At 34.6% G+C, this 9522-nt stretch overlaps 1 protein-coding gene across 1 annotated transcript; it reads right to left on the bottom strand.

The window, feature by feature from the left end:
• Positions 1 to 204: 204 nt before the first annotated feature.
• LOC122279904 (DExH-box ATP-dependent RNA helicase DExH16, mitochondrial-like) lies at positions 205 to 2163 on the bottom strand. Its single transcript, XM_043090807.1, has 3 exons — positions 1168 to 2163; positions 731 to 903; positions 205 to 573 (listed from the first exon to the last, which is right to left on the bottom strand). Exons 1-3 carry the CDS (start codon positions 1199 to 1201, stop codon positions 538 to 540), a joined length of 243 nt encoding a protein of 80 aa, XP_042946741.1. The 5' UTR covers positions 1202 to 2163; the 3' UTR covers positions 205 to 537.
• Between the last annotated feature and the right edge of the window lie 7359 nt (positions 2164 to 9522).

A 9522-nucleotide genomic window follows, 5' to 3' on the forward strand; every position in this document is an offset into this window, starting at 1 on the left:
GAACAGAGAGCGAAATTAGGGTTTCAGGAGTTTCCTTGTAGAGAGAAGAAATCAGAGTGATTTCTTGTGGTTTCTGTGAGGGATTTGTGACTCTAAGTGTACTGAGACTGTTGGAGACGTCACAGAAAAAATAATTTCCGGCAACTAGAAATAGTTTATGATAAAAAATAAAAGAAAAAAAGTGTTAAACATGCTACATAAAAAAATACAAATCCACATTATATTTCAACGTGCTTTACATGAACACTGCGTCCAATTGAAATTTAACATATACCAACGAAAGAATTTTAGAAAATAAAGGGCTAAACAAAACATATAAAACTATAAACACAATCTTCTTAAAGGAAAAATCTAGTTTCAAGCATAACTGCTCACTAATATGTATATTAATCTAATGTGATTGGTCATTCTCAAACTATAAAGGGCCAATCAGAACCACCTCTGTTATTGTAGGACTTCTCAAACCCAGAGTCACAAACACATCATACGCCAATCCTTGCAAATTCAAAACTTCAACTGCCACATGAATTGGAATTCTTATATGTAAGCGCAATTATATTGCTCCTCAATGATCTGTGCTCATAGTATTTAACAAACAATAAATCTTCAGTTAACCTCACATCAATATGAACTTTATCCTGATAAAAATTTAACAGGTTTACCTGCAACCATACTAAAAGCTACAACCAAAACAAAAATTTGAAACTTTAGGTGGGACTAAGCTACCTACAATTTGCTTGATTTCAGGTACGGTATGATCTCGCATTTCAAAACCATCAAACTTCTTCATAGTTGAAAATATGATCCTGGAAATGTTCAGATTGAGACCCATCCCAATGGCATCACTAGCCACAAGAACATCAAAGTCACTGCTTGCATCATTGAACATTGTTATCTGTGGACCTAAAGAACATTAAAATCACAGGAGATTAAAAAAAAAATCAACAGAGAAGTGAGAGATAATATAGATTGATATTATATGGTAAACGCATAATACACATCAGGGATATCTTTTTTGAAATTCATAACAGTAGAAGAAAAATAGAATTCCAAAAAAAGAAGGAAATGCAAGTGACATCAATTTCCAGAACACATCTGTTGCAATGAACTAGGCATAGGTATTGATAGACAAGATAGAGCTTTTAAGACGCAGAGAGGAAGGCATACCGTCTAGTTCGAGTCTCTGGCGGCAGTGAGCCATAAACTACATAACAAAGATGCTTTCCCCCATTTTCAATTTCCCTCTACAGTTGTGGAGAAGATACATATACACTTAGACAGGTTAATTTACTAAACAAACAATGGAGAAGTAATTACTGAGCTTTAGTCTGTATATCTCTTGATCACGTGAAAAGGTTACAATACATAAAATTCAACCTATTACTGACCTTTAGTCTGTATACATGTCTCTTGATCACGTGGAAGTTTCTCATAAAATTCAACCTATTAAAATGGCTAACATCATACAGACACAACAAAATTAGCATAGAACTGACAACAAAAGATTTCTAGATTTTTTATTCATTTCTTTCTTTGTGGATTGGGCACATCCATTACGAATCAGACAATAAAATTCAGAATAATAATCGCTGTATTAGTATTTGTACGCCGAAAAATAAAGTTCTGGGGATATTAGTTACATAAATGCAATTTACAGCAATTGCAACTAGTTCAAGAAAAGCCACTAGGGAAACCAAAACGTGCTAGTCCCTAAACTTTGTTGCAGATGAACTTTTAGGATCATTTTTGTCCAGTACCGATCAACAAGATCAATCCATACAAAATTGAGAAAAGAAAATTCCATAACAAAAACAACAAACTTCCAGTTAAAACTTATCATAAAAAGAAATAACCCTTCAGTCTATAGAAGGTCAGAAAAAAGAAAAAAGGAAGGAGGAGGAGGAGGAGGAGGGGGGGGGGGGGGGATTTTTAATTTCAATTTTCATTCCTTCTCTTTCAAATCATGAAATAAAGTGGATCTCATACCGTCATGATACAGTAGAACAATTCACTAAAAACGCCACCTAGAATAAGATATATCAAACTGAGGAAATAAAAAGATCCCATCCATGTACTGGAGAAGTAAAGTAGCATTAGTATATTATCTATAGTGGCTCTTGCACATTAGGATCCGATGAGATGACATTAGCATGCAAACATCAACATTTGTTTAAGTGCACCGACAGATTACCCCCGGCCATAATTATATGTAGTAGATCAGTACTGCTATTTTTTAATTCATTTAACCCAAAAGAATTAATAGGCGAAGACTTCGATGGCCGACAATAAAGACAAAGCAAGCTTGACTCACTATTAGGAAAGTAGAAGTGTAAAACGGGCACACATGGCAGAGTGAGTAACACATACGTAAATAAAGGTCCTTGATTATAACGAGTGAGATCCTTACCTAACATGATTATAGGACTTCGATGACCGACAAATAAAGACAAAGCTTGACTCACTATTAGGAAAGTAGAAATGTAGAACGGCCACGCACGACGAAGGGAGTAATGCATACGTAAATAAAGGTAGTCCTTGCTTATAACGAGTGAGATCCTTACCTAACATGAGAATAGGACTTCGATGACCTACAAATAAAGACAAAGCTTGACTCACTATTAGGAAAGTAGAAATGTAGAACGGGCACACACGGCAAAGGGAGTAATACATACGTAAATAAAGGTCCTTGCTTATAACGAGTGAGATCCTTACCTAAGAGCAATGGATTATGCAAATGCAAAGTCATAATTTGTAAAGTCATAAATGCAAAGCCTTGTCTTACATGCACCATGATTGCTCACTGCCAATAATTCATTGGGATATCAAAAGTAACAGCATCTTGATACGAGACCCATGTTTCAGATTTTGGCACTGCTAAGATTCTAGAACTAGATTCATCTAATTGGACTTCCTTTGAAGGCAGATAGGGATATATAGCACCAAATAATATATTTCATTGTCATTTTTTTCTGAGATAACATTGAAGTCGTGCGCAAGTGTTAAATTTTGTTTTTTATTTTTATTTTTTCCTTGGCAGAACTTGCTTGTACAATGTATATAACCGAGAAATGTGATGTATATAGCTTTGGTGTGTTGGCATTAGAAGTGATAATGGGAAATATCCAGGTGATTTTATCTCCTTAGTTAAGTCATCTAACCCATCAGTTTAGATGGGCATTCAACTAAAAGATGTGTTGGACCAACGCCTTCAATTTCCAACACCCCAAGTTGAGGCTGTGCCTCATAAGGGTTGCAGAGATTACTACTGAATGCTTAAATGCCCTTCCACAATCTAGGCTAACTATGCACATGATTTTTGAAGTATTAGCAGCAGCTCAAATTGAGTCTCCTAGAGTCATCTTTCAAATGAAGTTGCACCAAGAAAGTCATTTCAAGAAGACTTGCTAATTAGAACAATACTTGCTAATTATATTTTGTGTGATGGTTCAATATTTTATTTTTTCCTAGAAAGCATCTAAATGTAGTTTCAATCGATTTTAATATCTCAGCCCAATCTTCTGGAGTGACGTTTTTAAGTGAAATGTTGTGTACTTCTCAACTCAAGTGTTCAATTGAAAAATGTTAACAAGAAAGGTGTTTGATTGAAAAGATTTAAAAAAAAAAAAAAAGGGAAGAGATCCGGCCAACAGCCTATCCACAAAGGTGAAGCTCATCAGCAGAGATTCCTAATAGAGCACAAGTAAATGAAAAACCCCTTGTCCTACACCCCAACATCTGTACTGCCAATGAATTCATGTGTTGGACCCCCCTGAAGACTTTCGTGGGAAAAGGCATATGGTTTTTGTTTGTATGCTCAACATTCGTTTTTGGTTTACGAATATCTGGAAAGGGGTAGTTTAGCAAGAATCTTGGAGAATGAAGAAGATGCTCAAGAATTGGATTGGAGTAAGAGGTTGAATATTGTCAAAGGTGTGGCTTCTACGGCTATGCCTCGTCTTTCATGCACCATGATTACTCACTGCCAATAATTCCTTGGTATATAAAAAATAACAACATCTTGTTGGATTCTCAATATGAGAGCCATGTTTTAGATTTTGGCCTTGCTAAGATTCTAGAGCTAGATTTATCCAATCGGACGCCCTTGAAGGCACATACGGATATATAGAACTAGGTAATATATTTCATTGTCATTTTGTTCAGAGATAACATTGAAGGCGTGCGTAAGTGTTGAATTTTATTTTTTTGTTTTTTTTTTCTTGGGAAAACTTGGTTCTATAATGAAGATAATCGAGAAATGTGATGTCTATAGCTTTGGTGTGTTGGCATTAGAAGTGATAATGGAAAAATATCTGGGTGATTTCATCTGCTCAGTTAGGCCATCTCCATCAGTTGAGATGGGCATTCAACTGAAAGATGTGTTGGACCAATGCCTTCAATTTTCAATGCCCCAAGTTGAGGCCGAGCTCATAAGGGTTGCAGAGATTACTACTGAATGCTTAAATGACCTTTCAGAATCTAGGCCGACTATGCACATGATTTCTGAGTTTTAGCAGCGGCCCAAGCCCCAAACTGCAGTCTCGAACTACAGCCATATTTTGAATGAATGTTCAAGAAGACTTACTAATTATATTTTGTGTGCTGGTTCAATATTTTATTTTCTCCTAGCAAGCATCTTTTGGAGTGTTGTTTTTAAGTGAAATGTTGTGTACTTCTCAAGTCTTACATCGAATACATTAAAAATAAATAAAGAAAAAGGAAGTGATCCGCCCAACAACTTGTGCTTGCTGCCAAAGCCAAAATGGCCCAAGTTTTTGGACAGAGATGACTTTTTCAAATGACATCCAACCTAGCTACCACACATCATCTTTTTCATTACATCTATTACACACCTTCTTTTTAAACTTTCCAAAAACCCCACATCACACTAAGTTTTGCATTCATCCCTCATTTTCAGTCCTTTTTTCGAGCCAAACTGATGGTAAGAGAGGAAAAAGGAAATTTAAAAAAAATAAAAAGGTGTCAGTCCCTACACCATTAGCAGCTTTCTATTGTCAATTTTTTTTTTATATGGTACCTTTTCTTATATTTTACTAATGGACTCTGGGGACCTCAAATAGGATTCGGCAAGCAAATTTGTTATTACTTTCTTAATTGCTTTTAGAGAATATTTAATAGCCGGTCTTATCTATTAGGATGACATGACATTATCATGCAAACATCAACATTTGTTTTTAGGAAAGTAGAGTACTGTTATCTTTTTAATTCATTTATCCCAAAGAAACTAGGCGAAAACTTAGATGTCCGACAAAATAAAGACAAAGCTTGACTCACTATTAGGAAAGTAGAGGTGTAGAAGGGGCACACACGGCAGAGTGAGTAACACATGCGTAAATAAAGATCCTTGATTTTAACGAGTGAGATACTTACCTAACATGAGAATAAGACATGACCGACAAATAAAGACAAAGCTTGACTCACTATTAGGAAAGTAGAAATGTAGAACGGGCACACACGGCAAAGAGAGAATACATACGTAAATAAAGGTAGTCCTTCCTTATAACGAGTGAGATCCTTACCTAACATGAGAATAGGACTTCGATGACCGACAAATAAAGAAAAAGCTTGACTCACTATTAGGAAAGTAGAAATGTAGAACGGGCACACACGGCAAAGGGAGTAATGCATACGTAAATAAAGGTCCTTGCTTATAACGAGTGAGATCCTTACCTAAGAGCAATGGATTATGTAAATGCAAAGTCATAATTTGTAAAGTCATAAATGCAAAACCTCGTGTTACATGCACCATGATTGTTCATTGCCAATAATTCAGTTGCATAAACTATAAAGTCCTATGGAAAATAGAATAAAAGGGAAAGAGATAGGCAAAGTGCAGGTGGTGGTTATAAATAACACTATAAACTAATAAACGCCACACGACATAAGAATGGTAACATCAACAGTGGCGGACCTTAAGACATCGGCCCCGCCTCCAAAGTTTTTAAAAACTTGAAAATATACTTTATATTTTATTTATAATTTTATAAATACAGTGAATATCTCTCCAAAAAAATTTATACTTTCTATACATTATCGTTAGAAATTTATAACATACATTAACTTATATTTTTTAGAATTTTATTTCTATGTATATGTAGCCAATTATTGAGATTTAATTTTATATATACTTATATTTTATGATTTTTTAGTTTCTTTTTATTTTATATAAATATATCACATAATAAAAAAGTTAGCCTCTCATAAAAGTTTCTGGTTCCACCACTGAACATCAACCTTCAAGAAGGTATGCAGCCTACTCTCCTTGTTCCTGTTTGTTCATCATGTGGTTTTATCATCAAATGCTGAATCTTCAATTATTTTTACTAATGGACCTTGGGGACCTCAAATAGGATTCGATCGGCAAGTGAATTCGTTATTACTTCGTTAATTGCTTTCAGTTTTTGGGCGAAATAAATCTTTCTTTCCAATTGTTGATGTATTGATTCATCAAACGTTTTTACCTACATCGATGAAACTAAGGTCACCTGTTATTCCATTAATTACGAATTAGAGAAAATTTACACTTTTTATATGTTTTTTAAAATTTTTTAAAATCTCAATATATTTAAAAATGTTTTTATTATTATTATTTTTTTTATAGTCCCAAAATTTTGTATAATTTCAATATTGTTATAAAACTTTCTAGAAGGAGAGAGAGAGAGAGATAGAGCTCAAAGAAGTTATGAAACTTATGAATTTCTTAAAGAATTCAACGATATATATAGGCGTACAAAGGGAACTATGCTAGTTTACTATGCTAGTACTATACTGATACTATGCACTGTTCATATGTCGACCATTCACTATGTCAATACTATGCTGGCACTATGCTAGCACTATGCACTGTGCATATGTCAGCCATTCACTATGCCAGTACTATGCTGGCACTATGCTAGCACTATGCACTGTGCATATGTCGGTCATTCACTATGCCAATACTATGCTGGCACTATGCTAGCACTATACACTGTGCATTTGACGGCTAGCTCAAGGTGGTCATACAATTTATTTTACAACAATGTTATTTTACAACACTCCCCCTTTGGATGACCACATATAATGAATATGTCTCGTTAAAACCTTGCCAAGGAAAAACCCTGTGGGAAAAAACCAATGGCGAAGAAAAAAGAGTACAATATTCATGTGTACCGTAAAATGCTTTAAGATTACCTCATTAAAACCTTGCAAAGGAAAACCCAGTGGGATAAAACCTTAGCGAAGGAAAAAGAGTACAATCAGCATAAGTCTTCAAGACATTACTCCCCCTGAAAAGTGCATGATAAAAGGTCTTCAAGTCTCCGCATTCCAATGTTTTGCACAATCTTCTTAAATGTTGCAGTTGGTAATGCTTTTGTGAATAAATCTGCCAGATTATCACTTGATCGTACCTTCTTGATATCAATTTCAACTTTCTTCTCATGAATTGCAATGATCTTCTTGTGTGTATCTGAAAGATAACTCGCATCTGTACATCCAACTAACTGTGGACTTGATCCATGTTGATAAAATAATCACAACTGGATCTTTCTGCTCATCACTACTCTTCTGGAGTTGTACTCTTCTGGAGTTCTTGTAAATAACACAGTTAGTGGAGAATTCATCAACATTAAACCGCTAACCTCATTTTTTAATAAAAACGGTGGCCAGCCTTTTAAGATCAGACAAGCACCGCGGATTTTCAACTCTTCTGTAGGTGTCAGGCGTGCTGTCAGGCGCCGCAGCTGTCAGGTGCCGCAGAGCTATGAAACTATATTTCGTCTCTTTTCTCTTGCTTCACGAGAGATGCTATATCATAATTTTCTCTTTAAAAGAGATATTCAGCTCATCTTCATTCGCATCTCATCTTCTTCATTTTTCTGTAATCATATTGCATTTTTACTCTGCAATCTCTTTCTGCATTCTTATCCTACAATGGCTTAGCGATCTTCTCGTGGCTAATATATGAGGTACTCTGCACCTCGTTCATCAGCCGTTCCTGCTTCTACCACAGGTGCTATCATACAATATAATGATCTGACTCATAGGTCAGATAATGAAGCTATCTATGAGCTTGTGAGTTTCGGTACCCGATACTCATCATCCATTGTCGCATTTTCTCAGAGACTGCAATCCAGAACTTGTGGAGTTGACAATCTCCACGAGAATATTGCTATACTTCAGCGACTTCTTCTGGAGTCCAATATGAAGATAGAATCAATAAAGCAAGAGAATAGGAATTTAAAATCCTTGCTTAAATCTTCTTTTCGATTGCCCACCCCTTTAGATAGGGATGCCATGCAGATTTTTGAAGAACAAGAGCGTTTGAAGAATGAGGCAAAATGCCTCAAATTTCTGTAATTCTTGCTTCAAGATAATAATATTTCACAAATATTCATATTTGTGTTTCTATCTTTTGGTAGATGTTCTGTGTGCTCTCTTTCATTTCTTCTTTAATAATGCACACTTCATATCAAACCCATAATATGAATATGAAATATTAATTGTATTAAAAGATGGTATTTCATGACTAATAACATCATCCATCTTCCCCTTGAAGCCGCAAGGGTTTCAGATTTATATTTCAAATATGTTCAGTTTTCATGAGCTCTTCTGGAGCCTCAATGACATTTAAATCATATATATAAACTGCAATAATAGCTTGTTTCCATTTGTGTTTGGATTGCTTTAGATCATATAATGATTTTTGAAACTTGATAGAATACATATTTCCAGATGTATTCATATTAGAAGCTTCAGACATTTTCTATCCTTCAGGGATTTTCATATATATATCATGATCCAATGATCCATATAAATATGCAGTTAATCATGCATATCCAAACTCTCGATAACTTTCAAGCTAATAAAAATCTCAATATGATTTCAACTACTTTAAAATCATATCAATATTGTTTCTTCGAGAAACTAACTTGTGATTTCTATATCACATTTTCATATTAAAAGTTTCAGGATTTTTAACCACTTTAAAATCATATAAATATCCACTGATATTTAACAACAATCACCTCTTTAAGTGTTTGGACTTCAAGTCCATATTTATCACATTTTACTTAGTGATATCAATTCTGCAGGAATTGAGAAACTGACTCGTGATTTATATATCACATTTTTATTTCATTTTCATAAATATCCACTGACATTCAACAAGTATCACCTCTTTAGGTGTTTGGACTATAAGTCCCGATGCATCATATTTTACTAGTGAATCAATTCTGCAGGAATTGTTTCTTTCAAATTTGGCCAATATTTTACGTCGTATTCTTCGACGATTCTTGATTCACTTTCATCATTACTTCTGGTAATGTCAATTGCCATCTCATATAGAAATACGTTGTCGATAACGATTTTATTTTTATCCATAATTTCTCCATTATTCATGAAATGTAACGAGATCTCATTATTTTTAGGTACCTGTCCCTCTTCAAGGGAAGACATTTTCATGAAAAATCTCTTCAGGAGGCACTCTTCAAGAGTTTATATAGGTGAATTTTATATAGAGAATTT

The sequence above is a fragment of the Carya illinoinensis genome, chromosome 10, assembly GCF_018687715.1.
Source record: "Carya illinoinensis cultivar Pawnee chromosome 10, C.illinoinensisPawnee_v1, whole genome shotgun sequence".
Lineage (NCBI taxonomy): Eukaryota > Viridiplantae > Streptophyta > Magnoliopsida > Fagales > Juglandaceae > Carya > Carya illinoinensis.

Bases quoted from the DNA above. Each gene is read 5' to 3' on its own strand.
- LOC122279904 (XM_043090807.1), bottom strand. From the start codon at position 1,201: ATGGCTCACTGCCGCCAGAGACTCGAACTAGACG. The intron at 904-1,167 runs GTATGCCTTCCT...AATGTTCTTTAG, and splicing joins CCAGAGACTCGAACTAGACG to GTCCACAGATAACAATGTTC. The intron at 574-730 runs GTAGGTAGCTTA...CTATGAGCACAG, and splicing joins TACCTGAAATCAAGCAAATT to ATCATTGAGGAGCAATATAA.